Raw genomic sequence first — 27,130 nt, forward strand, 5'->3', positions numbered from 1 at the left:
CAGTGCTTTATCTCATCTTTTTACGAAAGCATAGTAAACAGGAGAGAGAAACCAGAATTTGGTTAAGAGCAGGGGTGAATAGCTGCAGCAGAAGGCCTTCTGCCACTCTGAATTAAATCAGCCTGTCTGAATTTGGGTTTGGATATGACATAAGCTTCTCTTTGTCATAGCAAAGGAAGGTTTTTCCTTTCCCTTAGGAATGGGTCTAACTGAAGAGCAAAGTATTTGACTCAGTATTCTCTGTTTAGCTGTAGCCTTTCTACAAACATTGTGTGTTATCAACTGGTTTGCAGTTGAAATATCACATTGTTGTCTATGATGAGCTAGATACTATGGCCAAGGAAAGCTCATCTGCTTCCTCTCCTCTGTCAGTCTACAAGTCTGATAGCCTCGAGTAGTGATTTACTGGTTACAGAAGGTTTTGCAGCCTCTGCTTCCCACAAGACACTTGAGCTATGAGGATCTGTGCAGATCTTTTGCCTTTCTTCCCTCTGTTTGGTTCTGTGCAAACCTCAGTGTCTTCTGTCCGCTGTATAAGCAAATGCAGGGTGCATGGGTATTTTGACCTCTTTTTCTCAGCAGTTGGGTCAGTCCTCTTCTCCTGCTGTGTTTCATTCTTAAAGTGTCTCAGTGTGATTCTGATTCCACTTATATCTCATGCTAGGTAACAGGAACTTGGAGGTCTGCATACGAATATCTTTGAAACCTTTGCATGGCTAAAATCTGCTTTTGTACACTGTGGGGTAAATCCTGAACAGAAATGTTTGGGCTATTTTGCCCAGCTTTTTGTCTCTGCTGTTATGTTGAAGATTTGGGTTTGATTCCTGATCCTTGATTCAGTCTGTTGTTTACAGCAGTGCCAGTTTGATGACTTGCAGCAGTGTCTCAAGGCCTGGCTGGATGGGACTTTGAGCAATCTGGTCTAGTGGAAGGTGTCCCTGTAACCATAGCAGGGGGGTTGGGACTACATGATCTTTATGGCTTCTTCCAAGCCAAACTATTCTGTGGTTCTGTGATTCATTTGCACTTTGCCATCTGCAAAATGTGGCTCGGACTGGGGGAACACTGAACTCAGTCATTGCAGTTTTGCACTCTGTTTCATAGGAATTAATACATTGCTTTGAAGTGAAGATTAGCAACTTTCATTTCTGGGATTTGTATGGAAAAGTATGGGTTAATGTAGGTGGTCTTGTGTGCTGCTGCCTGGTTTTGAGAGTCAGATGCAAGAACACAGTTGCAGTGTATAGCTACAACATTTTTAAAGCAGGGTGGAGGCACAGAACAGTTGCATCATTGATGTGCAGGGAGGTTTCTCATTGTAGCTGAGGGTGTGGCCACAAAGATGCTAATGCTTCAGGAATTCCGATGATGAAGCCTCAAGATGCAGCAACAGCCTCAACAGGCAGCGGTGAGACTAAAGAAATAGGATGCTTGTGGTAGGAATTTCGTGAGATCCTTGCTAGCCAGCATGGAAACTGGAAACAACCAGGAAAATCAAGTCTTGCTGTCAGTCGTCTAAAGGTGAGGGGTAAAACTCATCCTCCTAACAGCAGATGTTACAAACTGGCACAGTTGCCAAGTCCAAGTGCAACAAAAGTGTGAACAGCTCAGTGGAGATCACCTGCTGGACTGTGCTGTCCCAAGCCCCATTGGTGATGCTATTGTCCCATCTATCACTGAGCCTTTTTTAGTGCTTGTTGGGCCATTTGTAACACCAGGCTATTTTCCTGTGGTAGATGGGGCAATTTGAAGATGTGGGGGCCATGGTTCAGCAGGATGGGGCTCCTGCTACAGTGCTGGCCTTAAACTCAGCCTCTCATTTCTGACTTTGTCTAGCAGGGCAGTTGTGCTCAGCTTTGCTGACACTATCATTTGTAGAGCTGTGCTGTAAACCAGCATAACAATCCAGGTTAAAATAACTCTTTCAAAACAGCTGTGAGCAGAATCCACAGATGATTTTGTCAGCATAACCAAGGGCTGACATGCTTTGTCCCAGACCTAGGTACAGGAACAAGGGCAGAAAGTGGAACTGCAGGTTACTGAGGTTGAAAATATCATGTAGAAATAAAATCAAAAGACATGCAGGAGGTAACCTAACTGAAATTGGGCGTTGCAGAAGTTACTTATGCATTGTCAGCTATTGCTTTTCTGCGTACAGTGGAAAACAAAAACCTAACAGCTCATACTACTGTTGTAGTTTGGCAAGTTTGGTGTTTTTTTTTCCTCTGACAGCACTCTGTTCTCATCAGGGCTCACTAATAGGTAGCTGGACAGTTAGATCAAGGATTCAGGTTAAGTTTGGAGAAGGTCAAGTGCCATGGAGGGGTGTGGGAGATACTTTATGGCAACAGTTCCATAGTAGAGCTCTCTGTGCAGTACAATTCTCCAATTCTCCATCAGTGGCAAGGCAGAAACACGTGGGACATAGAAATGTGGGGGAAAAGAGATCATTACCGAACCTGGATCTACCAGCAGACTAAATATTTGTTGAAATGTTTCCCAGGGAATTCAGGGTATTAAATGTGGTTTTGCACTTCTTGGGTTTAGTAAGGTGCTTGAAGCAGCCTTTCCTGATGTTTTTGGAAGCAAGATGGGACTACTTGAAGCTGCTTATGCAACTTGTGAGGGAACAGGATTGGAATAAAGACTTGGTGTCAGACTGGGAGGTTAAGTTGAGCAGAGTTGTTGGGTGGGATGGGAAGGGAGAAAATCAGTGTTTGACACGATTCAGTATTTTCAGTGATTTGATGTAAACAAAGGAGCAGTCTGCGTGTTTATTAAGCTCCAGATTAGTAGGCTGGGAGGAGGACGGGACTGGGACCCAACAATGTTTGGAGAAGCCAACAACTGTGGAATAAAATGAAAGAAAAAGGCAGAGTGTCTACATTTTGTAATGCCTAGTCAGTGGCTTGAATTGAGGATGAAGAGTGGCTGGCTTGGTACCAGCTCTGCAGAAGAGGATTGGAGACAAGTGGATTTTGAGAACAAGCACAAGTGAACGCTGTTTGTTTTATGGACACAAACAAAGCAAACTGGCTGGGACATGTGGCTGAGGAGTGTTACTGAATAATCATTTAACTCTATAACAGCCAGTAAAGCCTAGGCTGGAATATGTACCCAGTTCTGGACACTAGGCTTCAACAAAAATGCACTTTAAATGGAAGGAGTCCAAAAGAGACTAAACAAGCAAAGGTCTGGATAATGTTACTACAAGGGAACTGGCTTTGGTAATTTTGTATATCAGAAGATTGTAGGAGAACCAAAGTTTTCAAAAGGGATAGATGCAAAGAGGAAGAAAATAAATTTTTCTCTGTAATGTATGCAGGTAAGGTGGAGAACAAAGAGTATAAATTGTAGGAAGGGAAATATAAGTTAGACATTCAGAAAGGTTTTTAAATAGTAAAAACATTTGTGTAGTGGGATAATTTCTCTGCAATAATAATACATTTTTTCATGAGAGGTCTCCAAGAACAGGTTAGACAAACTACTGTAAGGAATAGTTTAGTGTATTTTATGCAGGCTGAGCAGTCAGAAAGCATCAGATGATTGGAATTTCCTCATCCCTAACCCTCTGTGGTTGTATCTGATACTTCAGGTCCTAAGGGCTGTGGACAGAGTGGGAATGCTGCCCCACACCCCCTGGTTTGCACAGGTTCTGCTCCACCAGCTCAGCCACTTATTCACATACACTGCCAGAACAAGCCACCACAGCTAATACGGCTGAGAACGGTACAGCTTTATCAGTTTGGATAGTTTTGAGTGGAATGGATGAAGCAGCACTCTGGTGAGCGAGCCAGATGGGTTATGAGGCACAGGAACAGTTTTGCAGGGATCAGTGCTAAGTGGCTGAGAAGGGCAGTGGTAGGAGCTGGAAAATGGGCATATCTGCATATTTTAGGGTCTCCTTTAGAGTTCACCCAGAGCCTTATTGCTTCCGAGTTCTTCATAGGATTATTTTTCCTTTGTTTTATTTGCTGTAGTAAAGTTAACAGAGCTGCTCCACAGCTCTGGGCTAAGTAGTCATTTCAAAGCCAAAAAATGTGCAAGGATTAGTTAACTTCAAATGGAGTATGATTTTACAATAGACACCCTGTTCTGACATATCAACCTCATCCTAGATTGCTGAGGGAAGCAGTGAAGGATTTGTGCCCTCTTGACATTTTCAGAGGTCAAATATGAAGTCCTCTGTCATGTTGCCAGTCCAACATGAGCTACATCCCAGTGCACGTTTCCAGAGGACTAGTCATGAGAGACTGAAAGTGTTCTATACAAGACTATTCCTGTAGCAGTTCCATGTTACTTACTATTAAATGCATACATGTTTTTCTTCTTTCCTACTCAGGGAGTCTTTTCTTGCTTTGTTCTTCTGTATGCAAGAGTTTTCCTGGACTACCCGTGACACCAGCTGAACTCCTGCAGTTGACTTTTCTGACCATTAGCTGTGGTGAGGGAAATGTCACTTAAAGTTCATCTGCTGCCTCATACTGACAGCAGAGGTAGGCGGGAAGGGAGAGTAAAAAATTACTGCTGTGTCTGCGCATTCTGGTAGAGAGCTTTTGAAGACTCAAGATGAATTCTGCTTCGCTTGTCTCCAGGGTAGATGTTTGTACAGATTTAAATGTTGCTTGCTATCTTTGCCCAAGTGGACCTGAGCTTTTATTTTGCTTTTGTGTGAGACGCCCACAATGAAAGGAAAGCATGTTCAGGTTCAAGCACATGCGTATTCACAAGCAGCTCACTCAACTTGAAAAGAGTATTGTGCCGTGGTCAGGCTGCCCAGGTCACCTCATTGCAGGCATCAGCTGAGGCCTTGTTAGTGCCTCAGCTAGATGGGGAAGTTTTTTGCCTTATTTTTGTAGTTACTGCAAAACAATATCCCTACCATATCTCTGGTTTATCTCAAAGTGCATTTCACAGTTTGGGTAACTTTCTCTGGTGATTTCTCTCTGTAACCAGATTTATGCAACTAATCTGAGCAGGAACTATTTGCCCCATTGTTGTAGGGCTCTATATACACACTCACTGTGGTTTTCAGTTATTTATTCTACAGATTATTCTTCATTCACATCTGTAGTCCAAATCCCATCAATGATGGCTGGCATGTTCGTAATTCCTGCCGTGTGCACTGAATTCTACTTCTTACCCCACTGATGTGAACCTAGAAGTGATGCCTTTCCCTGGTCTTAAAAACTTGAGAGCCAGACACGGATAAGGGATAAGGGTTTTTCACCTCAGTATTTTAATAAGGATCCTTATAGTGCACCACTTCACTGAGGTGGGATATGTTGCAATTTACACACACCATAGATAGCGAATACAACTTACAGATGTTACAAATTAGTATATCTAACAAGGATGCCCCAGTGGGAGGCCTGGATGAATGGTGTGATATTCCCCCATCTGAGGAATTCTCCCCTGGCCAAACCTTTAGTTTACAGGATATGTTCTAGGGAGGACCTTGGTTTCCCAAGATAGTGTAGGGCTTTCTGGCCTTCAGCTGTGAGGCCTTTAGAATGTTTGGTCTCCTGACCTAACAGAATACTAGGACAATGCTAAATTATCAGACTTAAGGACTTACAACTAGGCGTGCTAATAATACTGAGAATACATAAAAATGATAAAAAAGGTATATAAAAGAAAAGGCAAAAAATCATCTTGGTATCAGACAGACTCTCTATATTTCACAGAATGTGTCTTAAAACTTTCTGTGGCTACTCAATTTTATTCTGTAAGAAAGGGCATGGAAGGCTCCACATGTGTTGGAAGTAGTTTTTTACAGTGCATTTATGCAGGGGTTTTTATTTTTTAAGTCTTTTGAGACCTCATTTTGAACTTGTATTTGAGAAATTCTTAATCACTGGTCTTAAGTGAAAAATAATATCAAGCAGACTATTTTTCACAGGACCTAGATGCAACACGTCAGAGTTCCTAACTCTAGCTTAGTTTTCTGTCTTCAAAAGACTTGCAACTTATCTTTAAGGCTGAAGTTCTTTAACTTTTCTGTTTAGCTGGATGGTAATTCAGACATTTTAAGATACGAGTATTTTAGAAATATCAAAAGAAATTATTATGCTCCCTTCAGCTACTTTATACAAGCCACTGTGTGATAATTTTTTAAAAAAACAAGCTACTTGCAGCTTCAGGGAAACTGTGAGGAGCTACTGACACCATCAGCTCCCCACCCCTCTGGTTTTACTGTGGGACGTGAGCTTTGTGTGCTCCAGAGGAGCCAGGCAGAGCGAGAGATTCCTCCAGGGTTAGTGTGGTCCTGGACAGCAGAGGATCAGTTTCTTAAAACCTGATCCATTTTGGCTCTGGTTTTAAACAGGGCCCAAGGGGGTGAGAAGGTCAGTTCTGTGGAGAGCTGAATTTAATGCTTCAAGCTGTGGTTTTCTGTCAATAGACAGATGTACTTTTCTTTCCAAGCATCCCTGTTCTCCTCTTACAGGGAGCAGTGTATGTGTCCTGTGGACCTGAAGGGTTTGCAGCCAGTCCTTGCATGTGTACAAAACACAGGTCCAGATTCAGGAAAGCCTTGCAGCTTCCTTTGACATTAGAAGATAGTAAAGGGGATTTACAGTTCATTAGCATTGTCCCTCATTCTTCTAACAGTTTGACCTCTTCAATGTTTCAGAGCCATTCCCACAAGGGTCTTGGATATCTTACTCTCTGTTGAAGTTTGTTAAAAGCTTTTTTGGGGGGCTGTTTTTGAATCTTGTTCTTGAACCCAACTTTGGGAACAGTGATTAGTTTAACTAGGAGTGTACTAGTAGACACTTGTTAGACTCTCCAGTGGCCCACAAAAATTTCACATCAGTTCCTGTGTCCTTGTGCTGTCAGATGGAGTATGGCACTTTCCATTGCTTTGTACCAGCTGGAGATCTGCCTCAGTGTGTTGGAAGATGCAGGAGGCAGTTGCTGTGGTGTGTTTGTTAACTTAGTTGGCCTGAAGGGTTGTGCAGTGAGAGAACTTCCATCATTCTAATTAATTTTCTAAATGCTTTTTCTCTCCACAGCTCTGAAAAGTCCAGCTGCATTTCATGAACAAAGAAAGAGTTTGGAGCGTGCCAGGGTAAGATGCAATATAATCTTTAGTGGTTTGGGAAAATCAAGAATAGTATGTCTTGTGTTTTGGGCATCCTGTAGCTGTTAAGGAGATGCAGAAGGGAAGTGTTCATATTCTGGATGTAACACAGCTTTCTGTAGTCAGAATTGCATTTGGTGGGGTGTTCTGCAGCTTGCATGTGGTGCTGGTTAACTCTCAGTGAACTAGTTATGCCTAAAGCCCATTGAAAATGGTGTGTGGATTTTCCCTCGAGTCATCTTTCTGTAAGTGGCTGATATTCTTCTTCCCCACTGTCCAGGCACTTGTCTTCTTTTTTTTTTAATGGTTTTTGTTTTTCCCTTAAATGCTATTAAATGTTCTTACCATGTGGAGCTCAGTTCCACCTTTGAGGAAAGTTTCTTTGTTACCTGCACATGCAATTTTTACTTAGAAGACCAGAAAAATTGAAAATTGAATAGAGAGGATCTGCCCAAAAATCTTGTGATGCCAAAATGACGGACTTCTGGCTCTACAGAAACAGGAAACCAGGCATCATACTTCATGTGCCACCTTTTCTGACTGGGGAGTTTCTTGGTAATTTCTGTTCCTCAAAAGGCCTCTGGGAATATTTTTTCTGATTAGCTTACAGGGGAGTGAAACTTGTTATGACTAAGTTTTGTTTTAAAAGTGAAAGCAAGAAAGGTAAAAAAAATAACAACTGTGATTAAGAACTGTAAGGGAGGCTATTTAAACTGTGGAAGGATTGCAACAGGGGACTTTGCATTAAGACCAGTGACCAAAGGGCTTTTGCTTATTTCTCTTTTTTTTCCCTAAAACCTTACTAAGTTAATATTTTTATGTGGGCAGCTGACCACAATGGTGCAGTTTTCTGACTGACTTAAATACTTTTTTCTTCAAAGGCCCATCTTAATGTCTAGTACTTACCAGTCTATTACCTGCTGCTTCCAGATTCCCATTCCTCGGCAGCGTAAAGAGTAACATGTTCAGCCTGTCAGGGTCATCTCTGTACATCGCTCCGTAGCACTTTCTCCAAAGACAGAGCTAAAAGCAGCTCTAGGAGTGAAAAAAGCCTTGTCACAGCATTTAGATTCTGCCCCCCAAGAGACTGCATGGGGTCTTTAGCTTAACAAATAACATGTCTTTAATCAAATTAAAGAGTATGACCAAACCACAAGTCAGCTCTGAATGCCAGCAGTACATGAAAGTATTTTCTGTGAACAGTGGAATCAGTGCATTTATCTTTCACGTAAAAAGAAATCTCATGGTTGTTTCCCTGACACAAGTTAGTGGTGGTGCATGCAAGGGGAAAAGAGGATTTCAGCTCCTGAAGAAGTCCTTCCCAGTGTCTGTTCTGTGGGACAGCATTGCTCAATTGACTGAGGTGATTACAATAGAAGGTCATCTTTAGATTAAGCTCATTCTCTGGCTGCACTGGGACAGGAGATAGGTCCTTTCTTCATTTTGTGCTTATTTAGAGCTCAGTAACAGCTAAAGGTGGTTGATTCTTTTCATTGTGCTGTTTGAGATTCCCTCACTCCTGTGTCAGATCAGCTGAAAGTGGTTCTTGCTTGTCTGTTTTTGCTGCAGACAGAGGACTATCTGAAACGCAAAATCCGGTCCCGGCCCGAGAGATCAGAGCTGGTTAGGATGCACATTCTGGAAGGTATGGCAAGTGCTGAACATGAAAGCATCAACAATAAACTTTATCGTAACTACCTGTTTAACAGCTTTCTGTTTTGCCTCTGACCTCCACAGCTGCCTTCCACTTGGGAATGGGCAGAAGATCATGCCTGTTGCATGATTCCTTGAGAAGGATTCAAGTGGGCTTACTCGGAGATTATGCTCAGAAAAATCTGTTGTGTGAATTCAAATTGTGCAGTTTTGTATAACTGAGCAACAATGAAATAGAATGACCATGGACTGCTCTTCTGCTAAGGAAAGACACTGTAAAATGCCCAAGAGGGATTGAGGCAGATTTGATCTGATTCATAACAAACCTCAGCTTCAGAGAGGGACTGCTATGCTGCTGCTGAGCACCAAGCTTGGGGCACAGCCAGGGGGAAAAGATGAACAAGAATTGGATGACATCAATTTGAGAACAGTGAATTTGTCAAAAGGGCTACTGTAGTTATCTCAGACATAACATCTGTTATATATTTGCAGTGCATATTTACCTATTGTTATCTATCAACTATTTTTCTGTGCAGTTACCTACTGTTATCTACAGTTACCTTTCTGAATAGAATTAAAATACTGCTGAAGGGCATGGGTTGACCATTGTTGGATTGATACCATTTTATTTACTTCCCCCCAGAGACCTCAGCTGAACCCTCCTTGCAGGCTAAGCAGCTGAAGCTGAAAAGAGCCAGACTGGCAGATGACCTCAATGAGAAGATAGCGCAGAGGCCAGGGCCCATGGAGCTGGTGGAGAAGAATATCTTGCCTGTAGAATCGAGCTTGAAGGAAGCTATTATTGGTAAGGTCAGAGGAGGATCTTTGTCGAGGGCATTTCCCACATGTGGCTGTGATTGCCTATCAATTCACCTGCATGTGTAAGAGACTGGTCTCATTTTCCTGGCCCAAAATCACAGGCTTTCAGCCCAAGTATTTACAGAAGCAGATCTCCCTCTGGCCCAGATAATGCTATGGAGACATTAAATTATAGGGAATGTGGACATTCCAGATTAATATGAAAGCAGTTGTATACCCTAAAGACTTGAAAGGCTGTTGAAGATTGTATTCCTTAGATTGTCTCCTTAAAATCCCTCTCTCAGTATGACATGTCAACACTGTTGGTCAGGGAGAACCCACTGACTTAGGTCAGGAGGGGAGACAGACTATAAACAGGTGTGATGAAACAAAAGATGTCTGTGAACTCAAAAACTTCAGAGGATTCAACCCCTTTAAAAATAAACCAGAACAGATGTAAATCATGCCAGTGCCATTCCAAGGGCTGAAAGGAATGCTTGAGGAATAGCCTTCCTGCTGCCTCAGCAGTGCTCTTTCCTGTCTCCCCAGACTGAGCTGTCTGTGTGTCTGTGGTTATTCATCCCCTCAAACACGCACAGCTACTGTAAAGACAAATGGGACACAAATGTGAGTAAGATGGAATACTTTCCATAAAAAAGGAGGACAGTGTTGTGAGAGAGCCTGGCTTCACTGAACAAGAAGTAGTTGAGGAAGGGTGAACTTGTGAACTGAAGCATAAGAGATTTGGCTTCCTTCTGACAGAGCAAAATACATTTCTGGATTTCTCTTGATTTTAGGTGAGGTGCAAATGACAGTATTTCTCTGCTTAGCAGGATTAATTTGAGAAAATGTAGTCTAAAAAAATGTTGGTACATTACAAGTGTAAACTCGTGTGAATTTATCTACTGGGCACTTAGATGGACAGAAATGCTAATAGCAGCCAGGGCCATCACTTAGTACACAGCCTTTATTGCTTGTAAGACTAGAGGACAGTTTGGGGTTCTGTCTTCCAAGATGGAAGAATCCAAGAGATTCTACTTTCCACCACACAAGATGAACACCAAAAAAGCCATGATTCAACCTTATACTGTCCAGTCTTCTTCTTTGGTGGAAATAAGTCATGCCACAGAGCTGGGTTTGGGCAGACCTGAGTATCACTACTTACACGCACTGATCTTTCCTGGCTAGCAAGCCAGGGTAATGGTTCACCCCAGTCCACATGTAAACTCTTAAACTTGATCCAGTTTGGACTCTGTTATCTCATTTTCAGCTGGTGCTTTAAGCACAGCTCTCTCCATGCCATCATTGTATTTGTGAAACATCTAATGTCAAGCCAAGTAATTTCTTATTACACTTTACAGACCATGATTGATGTTTGTGTTTTTAGTTGGACAGGTGAACTACCCAAAGGTTGCAGACAATTCCTCCTTTGATGAGGACAGCAGTGATGCCCTCTCCCCAGAACAGCCAGCCAGCCATGAGTCCCAAGGGTCTGTCCCATCACCGATGGACTCCCGGATTTGTGAGCCTCTCCCTAGCACCACTGGTACATCACTAGCTCAGGTGAGAATGTGGAGGCCTCCTGCAGTGCCCTGGAGCTTCATGCTGATTTGTGGGAGAGGAGCCTAAAAAGTGAGACTTAAGTCTTCCCTAAGAGGTATAGTCTGTGAGATTTCACAAGGGGTCTTAGCTTCGTGTGGTGTCAGTGACATCCTCCTCTGGTTATTCACAAAACCTCATGGCGGTGCATTGTGGGGAAGTGGGCAGCCATTGCTTGGTGATACAGCCTATGTGCAACAACTCCCAGGAAATGCTGGGAGATACAGGTGTTGGAGTTTGATTCCTTTTCTGCCCTAAGAAGCTGTACTGCTTCTCAGGGACAACTGAAGCAGTGGGTTAAAGGCATCCGATTAAAGATTTGAAGCCCATGCTCCTTCCTTCCAAGTGGACACTTCCTGCACTCTGTTAAACTATTTCTCTCCTCGTGTGTGTACTCATTATGCCTTTTTCTGTCCCTGCAGGGTTCATCCCAGTTGCAGATTAGCGCAGACTCCAGTGAAACTGTTTTCCTACCTGAGCAGCCACCTCCACCACTGCCACCTCCACCTCTTCTGCCCCCTAGTCTTACCAATGGAGTGGCTCTTACTGCTGCCAAGCCCCCACCAACACTCATTAAGGTACTATTTTGGCTGATGTCTTCATTGTTGTAGTCTAAAGGAAGATAAGAAAGTTACTTTTAAGCAGGTTTGGAGTTGGAAGTATTAGCATAACAGATGCAAAGGAAGGAAACATTTCTCACTGATGTCTTCCTATTGTAACATATTTAACGGGGTTTTCTGTTCCATGGTGTATTCATCTTCTTCAAAATGGATGCTAAATGCAAAATGTTTTGAAACAATCAGTGTTATCTATAATTAGAATCAATGAGTCTGCACTGGATGAGCAAATGATCTGGTGTACTGGGAAAGGTGACCTGCATTATGGTGCAGCATAAGCTGCTGCCAGTGCAGTGTCTATAATGTCTCAGTTAGAGAAACATGGAAAGACCCTGAGGTGAACAAACTAGAGAATTTCAAAATTAAAATCCCAGTGTGTGTTCTGGTTTACATGGGATATTACATTATATCATTCTTACTTGCTTCCTCCTTTTCTTCTAAATAGCAAAGCCAGCCCAAGTCTGCTAGTGAGAAGTCTCAGCGCAGTAAAAAAGCCAAGGAGTTGAAGCCGAAAGTCAAGAAGCTTAAGTATCATCAGTATATTCCCCCGGACCAAAAGCAGGACAAGGGAGCTCCTCCCATGGATTCATCCTATGCCAAAATACTGCAGCAACAGCAGCTCTTTCTCCAGCTTCAGATCCTCAACCAGCAGCAGCAGCACTACAACTATCAGACCATCCTGCCAGCCCCACCTAAGTATGGGTCCGCAGTGGCAGGTCTCTTAGCAAGCACTTACCAGCACTCTTACCAGAGACATGGTATTCTGGGTGTGAGGGGCAGCCACTGGGTGTGACAGGTGTGACACACTCAGCCTTGTAGGTTCCAGAGGGCCTCAAAAGAGCCAGTGAGAGATGAATCAGACAAAAGCAGCTGGAATGAGTCGGTTGGCACAGCAGGGGTATGGATATAGTCAAGAGTGTTGATGTGCTTTAGAGTCTAGGGCAACACTAGTGACCCAGATGTTTCTGAACGTGTATGTTTGTGGATACTGAGGGCCTCTGGTGTCTTTCCATTGTGGTTTTGATGTCTGTGTTCTTTCTTTTCCTGCAGGCCTTCAGGAGAGCAGCAGAGTGGTGCCAGTGCTCCTGCCGTACGCAGTCTCTCTGCTACAGTCAGCAGCACATCTTCAGTATCTTCTGGTTCTAGTGGGCTGATGAGACAAAACAGTAATGCTGTGGTGGGCAAGCCTGGCCCTCTCCCTGCCAACCTGGATGAGATGAAGGTAAATGCCCTGTGAAGCTGAACAGACCCTTTCTGCCATTGTCAGTGGGCAGTACTGAACGATGTTGCTGCCGATATCTAACTGATAGTTGTTCAGTTAGAAGTTCTCCTAATGTTGCCCTCTTTTTTCCCCCCCTTATCAGGTAGCAGAGCTGAAGCAAGAACTGAAGTTGAGGGCCTTGCCTGTCTCGGGCACAAAGACGGACCTGATTGAGCGTCTCCGAGCTTACCAAGAGCAGAATGGTGCAGCTGGCCAAACAACCCCCACTCCCAAGCCCAGCACAGCGGCTGTCCTCCCTAAAGCTGCTGAAGTGGTGGTGGCCTTCCCAACTGCCAGGCTGAGCACAGGGCCAGCCCTGGTCACCACTGGCATTGCACCAGCAGAAGTAGTTGTGGCCACAGTTACTGGTGGTGGTGTGATGAAGTTTGGGAGCACAGGCTCAACTCCTCCTGTTTCTCCAACTCCTTCTGAGCGCTCGCAAGTGAGTACAGGGGATGAAAACTCGGGCACTGGAGATACCTTTGGAGAGATGGTGACTTCACCTCTGACCCAGCTCACCTTGCAGACATCTCCAGTGCAGTTCTTGGTGAAGGAAGAAAGCTCCAAGTCCGCCTCCTGCAGCATAAATGTGGCACCCAAGTCAGAGTGGTGTGGTGCTGGTAACAGCAGAGATGCAGGAGTTAGGGACAAAGACCAGATGCTGCAGGAGAAGGACAAGCAGATTGAGGAACTCACCCGCATGCTGAAACAGAAGCAGCAGCTGGTGGAGATGCTTAGGCTACAGCTGGAGCAGGAGAAGCGCTCTCAGCAGTCACAGCCAGCCCCAACAGCCACGAGAGAAGGCACAGCCCTCGCCTCCAAACCAGGAGCGTTTGGTGCCCAGGTCAAGAGTGAAAATGGTTTCCTGAGTTGCCAGTGTGCGAAGCAATCCAGTGGCCAAACAGACCAATTCAGCCCTGCACCAACCGCTAGCCAAATGGACACTTCAAATCCAAGCCCAGTGCCAAAGAAAGCTGTGATGGTGAAACAGGAGGAGGCAGAGCCGCTGTGCCAGGCCCACAGCCCGCGGCTTTTCCTTGGCCAGCAAGGGAGCACCCTCATCAAGGGCACCCCTCCCCCCACCCTCATCACTGACTCCACAGGGACCCACATTGTCCTCACCGTGACCAAGCAGAGCACCGAGAGGCAGGGCCTCTCTCCCCATGGGATGGCAGGGAGCAGCTGCCCACCCTTGCAGGTAGGCAAGGGTCAGATTCCATCACTGCTGTGGGCAGTTGGGTTCCTCTCTCCTCGTCCCACTCAGGTTATCATAGGATGGCCTCACAGGGTGGAAATTCAGTGCAGTAAATACTGAAAGGGCTGAGTTGCTCACTGCAGTGGTTGGTAGATCATGGCTTTGTAAAACAGAGCACTGTAAGCAGATCTTTGGCAAAAAGACTGGAATTTGACAATGATGAGCTGTGTACAGCAATGCACGATTGGCTCTGTGCATCACAGGCTGTTCAGCATTCTTCCAAACACATGGTTCTGCCTTTTGTCAGGACTTGGACTTGGGCTTGGACTACAAGGGTTTGCTGCCACAGTTCACTGGCTTTTAAAAGAACAACTACGCCCATGGTATTAAAATGAGCAGAGTGTATTTCACCTCTTGTCCTTAACTGTAGAGATCATAGCTGGAGTGATAGATGGGTCATCTTATCTACCAAGAAGTGAAATCAGACCCTGGGAGCAGACCGTTTGCATTTTGGCTGCTCTTTGTTTTAATGCATGTCAGTATTTCAGTGTTAACAGAGTCTTTCATCAGAAATGATTTACTATTACCCTGCTGGCATGAGCTCAGCACTTAACAGAAGTGTTCCGAGTGGTCCTTCCAGGAAGGGATAAATATGCCCAAGTTTGATGGCATAAGTCAAACCTCAGCACCTTCCATGACATCAAAGATAATTTTCATTCTCTGCTGATACATTTCTTGCACTTTCTGCAGAGCAAGTGGCAGTGTCTGCCATCAGTGACAGGCACTGAGCAGGCTATGTTTGCTGCATAGCAGGTGAGATATTGGCAGCTGTCTAAACATCAGCATCCACTGTCAACCTTGAAACCCCAGAGTATCTCACCTGAGCTCCACCGCTGCTCTGCAAGGGCACAGCTCCTCTGTCAGGCCTGGCAGTCCTTGAGGTGTGTTATGGGTAGCCCAGGGATTTAGGCTGGTACTACCTCCTATCTTAGGACTCTCAGTTACATCCAGTCTGATATCTCTGCTCAGGGAAAGAGAAGGATGGAATTTCATAAAGAATAAAGAGTGGGGAAAAAACAAACTGTGAGAAACCTAAGCCTTGTATCCATGTCATGTCTGAGAAATAACCTCTTACTCTGTGTTATGTTATACCTCTTTTTTTTCCAGAGCGTACAATCATCACCCGCTAAAACTTCCAGCCAACTGCCGTGTCAGGTACCTGCAAACACCCCTCAGCAGCCCATGCAGCAGCAGCAGCAGCAGCAGCAGCAGCAGCAGCAGCAGCAGCAGCCCAGAGGACCAAACCAATCTAAGGTAGCTCACTGCCTGCTCACTTTCCTCCCTTGGTTTTCTTTGCCTGCTGCCAGCGTTTTTACGCACAGGCAGTGGGTACAAACGTACCACATTCCAGTGGGTGTTGTCTGCGGATTAAAAACAACGAGGGGCTGGAGTGGGCAGCCTTGATTCACAGGGGTGTTTCAGGTTCTTGAAGGGACTGCTGCTGAACAGAAGAGGTGGCTGCTGCATGGAGAGAGGGTGGTGTGGGCAGTGTGGCTGCTTCTGAAGGGGCATGTAAGCTCAGAGGGGTAAAAGGGCTGTGACCATGTAGTCTCTGGTATTGCTGAGCACGCCGTCATTTCTGTTCCCCTGCCCTGAGCATGCCAGTTAATCAGTACTTTCTGAAGTGCTATACTGCTTCAGGAAAGAGAGCACCTCTGCCTTTATGCTGGCTGTAAAGAGGCTATACTGTACATTTCAGTCCTTTCTAGCCTCCTTAGCCTCTCTAAACTGTAATTAAGATAAAACACAGAAAGATTATGAAGATTTTAGAGCTTGGAGGATCATTTCTGAATCAGTTCCTGGAAAGGGTATGAAGACAGAAGTAATTTCTAGTATATTTAGAGTGAGAAATCTACTTTGCAAAGGGTTAGTGCCTTGGTTTGCTTAGAGACCTTGGAGAAAGTGGAGACGGTAAATAAATGCACCTCTTTCCTTGGAGTTCCTTAGCCTTTGTGCCTGCAGAGGTGTCTGTACTGACTCTTCCAATACTTTTACTTCCCTGTGGGGTCAGAAGCCAGGTCTGCAGATGGTCACAGGGCAGCTGGCCTACACCGAGTTGTCTTTCTCAGCACCTCCAAACCTGCAGCCTTTCTTCCCCAATGGTTTCCATAAGCAGTTGCTGAAAATTGATGCTTCTGATAAAACCAGCCCACCTAGTGTGTCAAAAAAGGTGCCCTCCCAGCACATCCCAGTGGCCTGTGCCATGGTTTCCAGTCCTTCTCATGAAGAGTAGATCCCAGCAGAGCTGGTCTGGGGTCACTCCTCTACCTGTGGGTCACAACAAATGAGCAGCTTTCCAGGGAAAATAGGAGGGGCAAAGGCATTAATGCGTACACGTGTTGGAAGTGGCATTCAGCTGCTGCCCAGGGTTCACTGCTCTAGGGGAGCAAGTTTCTGTGTGGGTCATGCATAGCTGCTGTAGAGAGAAAGGCCTGATCCTTGCCCTTATGGGCAGTTGTGTGCTGATTCATCTGGTAAAGCTGAGTCATGAGCACGACTTCCTGCAACACTTGGGGTTTCCTATGGAGCTCTGGTGCTGCTGAGTGCTCTGGTGCTCTCCGCCCACCAGCAGGCTGTGAAACTTGCTGCTAAGTGAAGCTGGCTCGTGACTCCAAAGCATGCACTGTAGAGGGAGGTGGATAGAAGACAGGCCCTGGATGTATTGCAGAGAGTAGGCTGAACACACAAGGGAAATGCCCTTTCCCTCCAAAGTGCTGCAGGAATCCCCTGCTTGGATAGATGAGGATCTCCCCTTCCAGGAGAAGTGAAGAGGTGGTTTGTGGTGTGGCTGCTTTAGCATTGGAAAAATCAGCTAAAGATTTCCAGCTGTGAGTCGAGGGGAAATTTGTCTTCTTCCCCTGTTGTCAGGGCACAGTGCAGAGAGTCCAGGGAAGGAGGCAGGCTGCTGTGGGTTGAGCAGTGCAGACTGCTGTGAAGTGCTCACAGAGAGGTAATGGTCTCAAAGCAGCTGTGAGACAGGAGTCGATGTAGACTTTTCCCTGATTTGTATTCATTCCCTCTTTTGCCTTCATTCTAAAAAGTCCTCATCACAGCCTGGCTCTCCTGCTGCCCCTTCCCCTTCCCAGATGGACCTGGAGCAGCAACAGCACACGCCGCTTTTTGGAACTCCTCCACCTCCTCTTCCAGTTCCCTCAGTCCCAATGAAAGAGCCACCACCTGGCTATGAAGAGGCAGTGAAGCAACAGCCAAAGGCCCAGGTGAGAACAGTTATTCTCCCTGGTTTCCTTGGAGAGCAGATGAAAAATTGCCATTATTAATTTACTTAGTGAATTCCCAATGATAGGGAATGGAGACACAACTGCACCTTTCTTGTTGAATTTCCTCTGGAGGGTTTGGGGTGGGCCCTAAATCACAGGTGAAAAATCCCAAGCAATTAATTGCTGTTGCTGACCATACTTTCCCAGCCAGTAACAGCCTGGGTTACAGAGGACTCTGTGCCATGTCATGGTATGCTCATTTTTGCTAGAAAACAGCCCTGTCCCTGGGGCAAGGGAGAGCCAGCAGCCAAGGGTGCTGCTGGAGGTGGAAGTTCCCCTGGTAAATAGGAAGCTAATCCTGCACTTGCTCTTTGCAGGAGAATGGCTGTTCCAGCCAGCAGATGGATGACCTGTTTGATATCCTCATTGAAAGTGGAGGTAAGGCGATAAAGCCAGCATTTCCCTGGGTCTGAGTCTGGGGATTGCAGAGCACTGAGGGGAGAGTCTGTCATGACCTCACTCTTTTCTCCGGTGTCCCTTCCACTGCCTTTAGCAATGGCAGTAGTCATTAAAGCACGGAGAGAGATGTCAGTCAGGCCTTAATATGATTCTGTGACTCTTGATGGCTGTGCTGCATCAGATTCAGGCACATCGCTTCTGAGATACTGGACAGAGATGGGATTTTGTGGAGGTGGGCTGAAAACTCCCCATAGTGAGGCAAGCACAGGCACAGGATGTTTCCTCATCCCAGCTGGTGGTCAGTGATGGCTTAGTCTGGGGGGTGTCTGTGGCCCTGGTGGGTAGGAGGGATCCTTCTGGTGCTCAGCCAGACTTTTCTTTTACCTGTTTGTTCCCTCTACAGAGATTTCTGCTGACTTCAAGGATCAGTCATCTCCAGCTGGGAAAGAACCACCTGTGGCCCCAGCCTGTTCCTCACCGCCCAGCAGCCACCACTCCTCTGAGCTGGCGGTGCCGGTGTCCCTGGGGCAGCCGGTGCTCGCAGGGCGGCTGGAGGACTTCCTGGAGAGCAGCACTGGCCTCCCGCTGCTGACGGCAGGCCACGATGGGCCAGAGCCCCTGTCCCTCATTGATGACCTCCACAGTGAGATGCTGAGCAGCTCGGCCATCCTGGACCACCCGCCTTCACCTATGGACACCTCGGAATTGCACTTTGCTCACGAGCCGTCTGGGGGCATAGCCCTGGATCTGGCTGAGGCTAACTTGGACAGCATGGACTGGCTGGAGCTGCCAGGGGGTTCTGTCATGAGCCTGGCTCCCCTGAACACCACGGCTCCCAGCCTCTTTTCCACAGACTTTCTTGATGGACATGATCTGCAGCTGCACTGGGATTCTTGCTTGTAATTCTGTGAGCAGAGACTGAAGGGAATGGGTGTGGGAGGGCAAAGGCATGCAGAGGGAAGAGGCCAGTCAACCAAAAAAAAGAAAAAAAGAGCTCCTAGTATTTGTACTCCTCCCCTAACAGTATCCTTCCTGCGTGAAGCTGGCAGTGAGCCAGGCCAGGGCAGGGAGAATGGCTGCTGGGGGGGACAAGAGGCAGGAGGACAGGAGGAGTTGTGGTGCTGGTGCCTCCTGCCCACTCCACACAGCCTGGCCCAGCCAGGGTGAGAACAGAGCCAACAGCCCCTGTTCCTCCAGGCAGGAGCAATGGCAGCACGTTGTTCCCTCACGTGGGACAGAGCACAACTGGGCCTGAGCTGTTTCCAGAAGCAGCACTCTGTGCTGTCCTGGGACTGGTGGATAAAGGGGGTTGTGCTGCCCCAGCACAGTCGGTCTTAACGGTTGTGGAAGGGGATTCTACCTCTGGAGCAGGACACAAAGGCAGGAGGGCTGCCTGGGGCCCAGAGCAGCTGCCCTCTGCACCACCTGCCATCTGTCAGGGGAGGGTCTGATCTGCCACAGGGCTGGGAAGAGCTGGGCAGAACAGGCACCTTCTCTAAATGTAGCCAAAGGGAACCAGGACTCCCCACTAACCTGGTAACGTCTAAGCTGGTTTCCCAAATATTGCTGAGCTTGGCAGAGGCCTGCTGGCCTGCCTGCTAACTCCACTTGCTTTGGGCTGCAAAACAGTTTTTTAAGGTGCTAAAATCAGGTCCTTATATGTTAAAAATGCTGTCAGGCACAGCCCATTGCCCCTAGCTCCCATGGCACTCATGACATCCCCAGGTGAGCAGGGCAGTCAGCCTGGGCAGGGACACAAAGGCGCTTGCGTGTCCTGTGGAGCAGGTGAGGGGCACAGCTGGCAATCAGTAACATATCATTAGGGGCCATGTGCAATCTGTCCTGCCTTCACTGTGTTGGATGCTTCACCGTAGCACGTGCCCCAGTGGAAAGCAGCAGCTGGGGATGGATGTTGGACCCCACAGGCAAGGAAGGGGAAGTGGAACTGCATGAGTGGTGTTGTGTGGCACAGGTCTTGGCTCAGTGACTGTGAGGGCCCCTTTCTGGGGAGGAGCCTGAAAACAAGTATTGGGCAGCTGACCTCTGCTCTTCCCTCCCTCCAGTCCCACAAGGTAAAAGTAAATGGCTGCTTACTTTGAGCTGGTGCCCTGTGTCCCTGTAGGGGCCCAGACTGGTGCCTTGAGGGAACTGCAGACCAAGGAGTGGGTTGACAAGCCCCCAGGACCTCAGAGCCATGATGATGCTATTCCTTGAGCTGGGCTCTGTGGTAGAACACCAGGCCTGTGGCTCGCTCTTGTGCTGTTACTCCTGTTACTTTAGAATTTCACAGCCACACTGAGCAGGAGTGATATGGCTTACAGGGATGTGGCCACCTTGCCACAAGGCTGTCCCTGCTTTGGCCCTGAGCCGGGTCCAGGCCGCTCACGCTGAGTGAGGTGGGGGAAACTGTGGCTTCTGAAGTCATGCAGACTGAGGTACTGACCTGCTTAGGCAATGAAAGGATCAACTGCCATCCTTCTCAGTTTATCTCCCTAAGGATGCTGTCCCCACCTTTCCCCTACGCTGTGCTGCAGAGCTTCCTGCTGGGGAGGGGTAGCTGTGAGCCACATGCTGCTTCCCTGCAACTTTGGTACCTGGTCCTCTTCCCAGGGAGAGGCTGTGCCACAGGGGTGCTGGTACCTCTGCTCCATGGTGAGGCAGGTGAATGCCAGCCCTGCACAATGTGCTCTCCCTCAGCCACTGAACTGGCAGCAGGGTAGGGTTATGCCTGTTTGCAGCTGAGAGGTAACTCCTGCTTTCCTGAGCCCTTTGCTTGTTAACTGCATGGGGAGCCACTTTCTTAATCATTTGCAAGGGAAGCCTGCTGGCAGCTTCCTTTCTTCTCCCCTCCTCTCTCCTCTGGCCCTGAGCTGTAAGCAAGTTGGAGCCTCTTATCTGCCTCCCTCAGTGTCTGGGCGGGAGGATACCACCCCCCTTCCCCACAGACTTTCTATTCCTCAAGCTACAGTGTCACATCCTAAAAATCAGAATAAAAGAGTCTACTGGGCACTCCCTTTTATCCTCCTGAGCCTTCCCTGAATTCTCTCCTGGTGCAGCCCAGGTGCTCACTGGGAGCAGTGAGTACTTAGCAATCACCTTACAGAGCTTTCACCAGCTCTGCCAGGGCAGCTGCCCAGCTGTGGGGGCAAGAGGCAAGGAGTTTCTAAGGAGGAAAGTGTGGGGGGGAAAAAGTGAGGCTGCCTGTTTGTCAAACTCAAGCAAAATCAGGTTCTTCTAGCCCATAGTTGCAGTAGCCTCCACAAAAACCAGCTGTGTGATTTCTTTGGTACAAATAATTACAATTCTGCAACTATTAAATAAAGGAGGAAATTATCAATAAAGTGCAATGAGCTCCTAGAGGAAGGTGGGAGCACTCCAGCTGCAGTCCTGGCCTGACCCAGCCCTGCTTCCTTGCCTGGGCCAGGTACTCCAGTGATTGGCAGAGAGATGCCAATGCCTAATAGCAGTGTATCCCTTCCCAGAGATTGCTGGTGGAAGGCTGATTCCACAGCTGCTCCCTTTTACCTTCACCCATCCACCATCAGGTGTGAAACTGTAGGAATTTAGTGACCCTGACTTTGCCCAACATACTTGCATTGCCTGAAGAGCCTCAAGGAGCCCAGATGATAGAGAACCATGAGCCTCATGTCCTGAGGAGCCTGGCTGACCTGTGGGAGCCCCTGTGCACAAGGGGGCTTCTGCCAGGAGAGTGAGCACTAACCCTGTGTGTGTAGGCAGAAGGTAAGGTGGTGCCTCAGCCCCAGAAATGTTAGAAAGTCTTCTCCCCAAACAGTGCCCAGAGCAGGCTTGCCCAGTTCTCTGCTTTCTTACTATTATTTCTTTGAATAATAGTTCAATAGTTCTTTGTTGGAAGAGGTATTCCCCTGGACATACATTTTTGCACCCATTGGGAAAAACAAAGTCTGATGTTCTGCCTCTACCTTGAATGTAATCCTGAATCTTTCTGCTGTAACCACTACTTGTTTGTAATGTGTATTTGACTAGCACGCACTCTCCCTTCCACTATGCAGCCAATGGTGAGGAGTGATCAGCACCATCAGAGTTGGATGGTGTTGGGGGGCATCAGATCCAGAGCGAGTATTCAACTGGAAAAGGATAAAAGTGACAAGTTAATGGGGGAGAGAATGGATCTTTAAATTGAATTATTTTTTCAGTTACAAATATTTGAAGAAAAAAAGTCCATTTTATTAAAAAAATTCCAAACAGCCATGTTCTCAAAAACTTCTCTGCTATGTTGGTGGGAGGACTTGGGGCCATTCTGCCTTTTCCAGTTAAGGGTGGGTGATCCCTCTGTGTCTTTCTCAAACCTGAAAAAAGCAGCTTAAGTGGTGGTGGCTCAGCTGCAGGGAGATTCCCTCAATGTATGGAAATTACCTAAGCTGCAACCAGAAGCAGGTTTTATCAGGGACAGCCATTAGTCTCCCCCAGCCCAGCAGTCTGGTCAGGACTACAGGTGGTTGTGAGGTGACATAGCCCCTTCCACAGCCACATTCCAAAGGAATTACTTTCACTGAAGACACTCGTGTTCAAATCAGAACATATGCTGTAATTTCCATTCTCCCACAAGACTGGACTTCTAAACACAGTTCTCCCAAGTTCTCCCAGTGCCCTGTTACTGTACCAGTTCGCAGCTCAGCTTACACCTTCTTTTTCCAGAGACACTTGTACAGACAACACTGCTGTCCCCACCACCCAGCCCTGCTTTCTGCTAGCCCCTCTCCTTTCCTCTTAGGGTCTTCCCCCTGCAGTGTCCCTACAACCCATAGTTTCCAGTATTTCTGGCTTTTCTGGGGCTCTGCTGTGGACCTGCTCTTAGGGCTGGTGGCAGCAGAACTGGCTCTGCCCTGGCTGCTACCGGACCTTGTGGGCTGCTCCAATGCAAGGAGCTCCCTCGGTGCCAGCACAGAAATGGGATCACCATTGTCAAATGCGAGAAAGGAAAAATTAAACCAAGTCCTGGCCCTGTCAAAAAAAGATAAAGCCCAGCATTCTCCCAAGACGCAGTTTTTATTTACAAACCTACCAAATAAAGGAAAGTAAGAATCTAGTGTCATCCCATCAGTAGTTTGTGCTCACAGACAAGCGCTTTCAGTAGAAAGTCACAGACTCCATATCCAGAGCCACCACCACAAAGCAGCAATTCTCCACTCCTGACCCACGTCCCTGTTGCCATCGCAGGGCAAGGAGGACGAGTTAGTCTCCCTGAGCCAGCTCCAACCTAAACTTTGTCCTGAGCTACAACAGTGCCAAAATATACATGTTCCTGGAGTAAATTTACAGCTTTTTGGTTAACAGTAAAAATCATCTAGAGATTAAAATGACAGCATGAAACACTCTTGTTTGGAGGAGAGGTGGTTTTTGTCTGCTCCCAAAGTAGACAATGACCATCCCCTAAGGCTGTTACAGTGGTAACAGGCTGGTAAATTTGGGCAACTCCTGTCAACACCCCACACCAGCGCCAGTGAGGTGGGATGAAACTGATGCCAGTTCCCCTTTCTCAGCTCCAGGTCAAAGGAACTTGTCCACATGTCCCCCAGCAGAGGGGAGCCCTTGGCTGGCACGGAGGGGATGTGCTTTCCCTGCTCCTGTGCAGCAGTGAGTCTCTCACCAGCACAATTCCACATGCACCTGCAGTGCAAACGGTCAGTGGCTCTCATGGATCAAAGCTCTTCCCCACAGCTCCAGCCACAGACATGCTCACATCCCCACACATCACTGCCGGCCCATGGGGCAGGGCACAATGGCTCCAGCCAGGCTGCTCCCCTGGGCACTAGTGGGGAGGCAGAGCTGAGGAAAGCAGAAAATGGGGGTGTCAGAATGTGGAAAGCTGGGAGGGGGCACTTGCTTTTTGTAGCCAGAACACACTTGTACCTTTGCAGCATCACCCTCAACTATCAGCCCCCTGGGGTCTGCAGCTCAGTGTCTCAGCACTGCTCCATCTGTCCCAGGTGGTTTGGCAGCCCCTGGGGGGGATTTTGTCACAGATACAACTGGGTGGGGTGGGGAGGGGCAGGGGGTGAGACATGATGGGGTGGAGGAGAAGACTGTGGCCATCAAGAAGGTCCCCAGGATGGCACGGGGTGGGGGGTCACCCATCTATATCCCAGCTGAAGAGATGGTGCTTCACGAGCATGTCCTGCACCCCTTCCTTCAGTGGCTTCTTCTCCTTCTCCTGCAGGATGACACAAAGACCCGGGTCAGTGCACCACACCCAGAAAAGGGGAAGGCTGTGTCTGCGGGCAGCCTGAGCATGCCAAGGATCTGGCACCCAGACAGAGCAGCTTCCTGCACTTCCCACCTTTGCACAGCTGGCACAGGGAGAGGCCTTTGGTTTGGAAAGCATGGGGGAAAGGGAGAGCCTGTCACTTCCCTCTGCCCCATCTGGGCAGGGCAGGCAGACCCCTCTGCCACCACTGCCCCACAGCTCCAGCTGCACAGCCTGCCCTGGCAAGGAAAGCAGCCCCATCCACAGCCTCTGGAGCTGGCTCCAGAGAAGGCAGAGAATGGGCTGAAGCACAAAGCCGGGAGAGGGAGGCAGTTAAGTGAAGCCCCTGGTTCAGTGAGAGAATGAGAGATGCCACCTACTCACCTCCCTCTTTATTGGCAGCTCCCAGTCCTGAGAGAGGCTGAAAGCAAATTTGCCGAGGACTCTGCAACAAAGCCAGAAGAGAGAAATGTTAAAACAGATCCCCCAGACCACACTCCCACCACACAACTGCTGCCCCAGGCACACAAATACACTGCCTCCCCAGCTTATCCTGGCATGCCACTAAGCTTACAAGGATGAAATTCCTTGTTTGATGGTGTTGAAAAGACTGCAGCAGTCACTTATTCCCTGTTTCTCCTCCTCGCTGGGCTTCACATCCTCCCAGGCCCAGGCTGGAAGGAGCTTGAAGATGTGACTCAAGTGCAGCCCCTACAGAGCCTGGTGCAGCAGTACAGGAAGGCACGGGCAGCCCCGGGCAGCAGATACGCCTGGCTGAGGGCTGCCATGGCAGATGGCAGGTTCCTCTCCAGAAAGCAGACCTCTTCCTGCAGCACCTCAGAGTTCTGCAGCACCCTCCCTCTCCCTGGAGCAAGAGAAGTGTCCTCCAGCAGAAGTGCTCTAAGGGGCTAGCACGGGGAGCTCCCTTGCTGGCTGGGAGAAGTAGGATGTAAGACATTAACCAGTCCCCCTTGGTCCTTTGGCTATCCCCAACTGGCACTGCCCCCATGCTGTGGGACATGGCAGCCCAGAGGTGGCAGAAACCCTCTCCCAGTCAGCAGCAGGCTGAGAACATGACACCCTGCAGTGTGCACACACAGGCCTGCTCTGGCTAAAGATGCTCTCACTGGGACCTAAGGCAAGTGGGTGGTGCACACAAAAGCCAGCTTCCACTGAACCACAGTGAGAACCAGGCTGGAGCAGGCGATGGCAGGGGATGTGCCTTCCAGCTCCTGGGATTTCACCTGGCTTTGCAGAGTGCAGGAGGGTCAGGAGCATGGATGCCCGGAGCCCCAGGGATGTGTGCCCTGGCCTCCAAGTGACTGCCTTGTGCAAGCTCAGACACTAAAGCTGCTTTCAGCCCCTGACACCACTCCCTCACCTAACCAGAGAAATCAGTGGGTGATGGACTCCTTCCCAGCTAATGACTGTCCAACTGTCTCCCTAGCACATTCCCTACTTCCCGCTTGGACTCAGAGTACCTAGCAAAGGACATGGAGAAGCAGTGGGGTTGAAAAGGCAGACCCTCCATCAGAGTAGGTTTACAGCAGGAGGCTGCTGGCAGGCAAAGACTGCCTGCTTGTCACAACAGGACCCCAGAAGACAAGCTCTGCTCTTGGATCAGGCAGGCACAGTGCCTCACAAATAAACTGTCCAGAGATTTCCTGCTGTCTCAGCACACAGCAGGAAATCTCTATGGCTGAGATGTCTGGGCAGCCCATGCTGCAACTCACTGGAGATGGCCTGAACCCAGGCAACTCCTTCAGAAGAGGAAATCTATTCCAGACACTGGCACAGGGACATGCCATTGGGACACTCACCTCAGCTCACATTTGATCTGCACCCAGCCAGGACTGCGCAGGAATGACCAGGGATGGAACCACTTCTCCACAGTCTGCAGGCTTGAGCATAGCACCTCCAGCCACAAATGCAGCACCTGCTCACTGCAACAATGGGGTATAGGCTTGTTACTCAGCTGCAGCCAAGAAAGAAACCCTGTCCCTCTGGGGTAGCCTGTTTTCAGCCCAAGCCTTGACCCCCATCCACAGCACTGTCCCCAGTGGGAACAGGATAACCCCATAAACTTGTGTGAGCCACTCCATACAACAGGAGCACCATCTTCCAGCTAGGAATCAGGCCAGCACAACACACAAGGAACAGGTCTCTCCCAGTGGTTGCAGTGAGAGGGGGGAAAAACAGTGGCCTAAGAGTGAAACCACTGCTACCCTTAAGCCCACTCTGCCCCTTCCCAAGCTCTTTGCAGCCAAAATGCTGAGGGTACCAGGGCCAGATGACTCACTTGAGTCCAACACAGATGAGAGAACGAAGCTTCACATCCATCTGTGCATGTGCAGCATCGTGTGTCATGTTTACAGCCTGAACTGCCTGTAGGGAGGGAAGGTGTGGTTACTGCTGGGCAGCCACTTCAGCAACGCAGCCAAATGCTGCCCTCCCTGGAGCTCCCCCCACCCCCCCACCACCCCCTGCTAGCACCAGAGGGGCTAAGGGAAGGTCTGGGAGACTCTGGAGCATCTCCCTCCAACAATCTCCACAGGAAACGTCCCCAGAGTAGGAGCTGGGCTCTGGCTGGGCTTGGGGCAGCACTCACCCGGTAAAGCAGCTCCTCTGGAGTGAGGACTTTGCCATCTTCATCAAGCCTGTAAAGATCACAGCAGAGGCCCAGCTAGCTCCAATCACCCTGAGCACATGCAGGCCTTTCCTGCTTCATACCCCAACAGCTCTCGTGCTACTGCTGAGCCCAGAGGTGCCCCTGCAGCCAGGAGAGCCAGATACAGACCCAGAATCAAACACAGGGGCCCAGGGGAAGGGACAAGAGCCACTGCCAGCCCCAGAGCAGCACTGGCACAGCAGCCTGCTGACATGACACCCACAGGAGCATGGGGCAGGCCATGAGTCTTGCCAAGTCTTGCTGCTTGCAGAGCAGCATCAGTTTGATGAGC

At 48.2% G+C, this 27,130-nt stretch overlaps 2 protein-coding genes across 8 annotated transcripts in view; one reads left to right on the forward strand and one right to left on the reverse strand.

The window, feature by feature from the left end:
* The window catches only part of MRTFA (myocardin related transcription factor A), a 95,084-nt gene extending 72,914 nt beyond the window's left edge, over positions 1–22,170 (forward strand). For all 3 annotated transcript variants that reach the window (XM_072923386.1, XM_030262941.4, XM_072923387.1), the window contains 12 exons: positions 7,017–7,072; positions 8,654–8,729; positions 9,381–9,542; positions 10,923–11,098; positions 11,557–11,712; positions 12,197–12,447; positions 12,802–12,973; positions 13,116–14,210; positions 15,375–15,521; positions 17,309–17,485; positions 17,863–17,923; positions 18,348–22,170. In XM_072923386.1, the coding sequence (XP_072779487.1) occupies positions 7,017–7,072; positions 8,654–8,729; positions 9,381–9,542; positions 10,923–11,098; positions 11,557–11,712; positions 12,197–12,447; positions 12,802–12,973; positions 13,116–14,210; positions 15,375–15,521; positions 17,309–17,485; positions 17,863–17,923; positions 18,348–18,847 (3,029 nt within the window). In that variant the 3' untranslated portion in view covers positions 18,848–22,170. The remainder of the gene's footprint in view (positions 1–7,016; positions 7,073–8,653; positions 8,730–9,380; positions 9,543–10,922; positions 11,099–11,556; positions 11,713–12,196; positions 12,448–12,801; positions 12,974–13,115; positions 14,211–15,374; positions 15,522–17,308; positions 17,486–17,862; positions 17,924–18,347) is intronic.
* Positions 22,129–27,130, reverse strand: part of SGSM3 (small G protein signaling modulator 3) — a 29,861-nt gene continuing 24,859 nt past the window's right edge. For all 5 annotated transcript variants that reach the window (XM_030262942.4, XM_030262944.4, XM_030262943.4 and 2 more), the window contains 5 exons: positions 26,779–26,827; positions 26,470–26,555; positions 25,991–26,113; positions 24,555–24,615; positions 22,129–24,137 (listed from right to left, as the gene is read on the reverse strand). In XM_030262942.4, coding sequence (XP_030118802.1) covers positions 24,054–24,137; positions 24,555–24,615; positions 25,991–26,113; positions 26,470–26,555; positions 26,779–26,827 — 403 coding nt within the window. In that variant the 3' untranslated portion in view covers positions 22,129–24,053. The remainder of the gene's footprint in view (positions 24,138–24,554; positions 24,616–25,990; positions 26,114–26,469; positions 26,556–26,778; positions 26,828–27,130) is intronic.

The sequence above is a fragment of the Taeniopygia guttata genome, chromosome 1A (assembly GCF_048771995.1).
Source record: "Taeniopygia guttata chromosome 1A, bTaeGut7.mat, whole genome shotgun sequence".
NCBI classification, from domain to species: Eukaryota; Metazoa; Chordata; class Aves; order Passeriformes; family Estrildidae; genus Taeniopygia; species Taeniopygia guttata.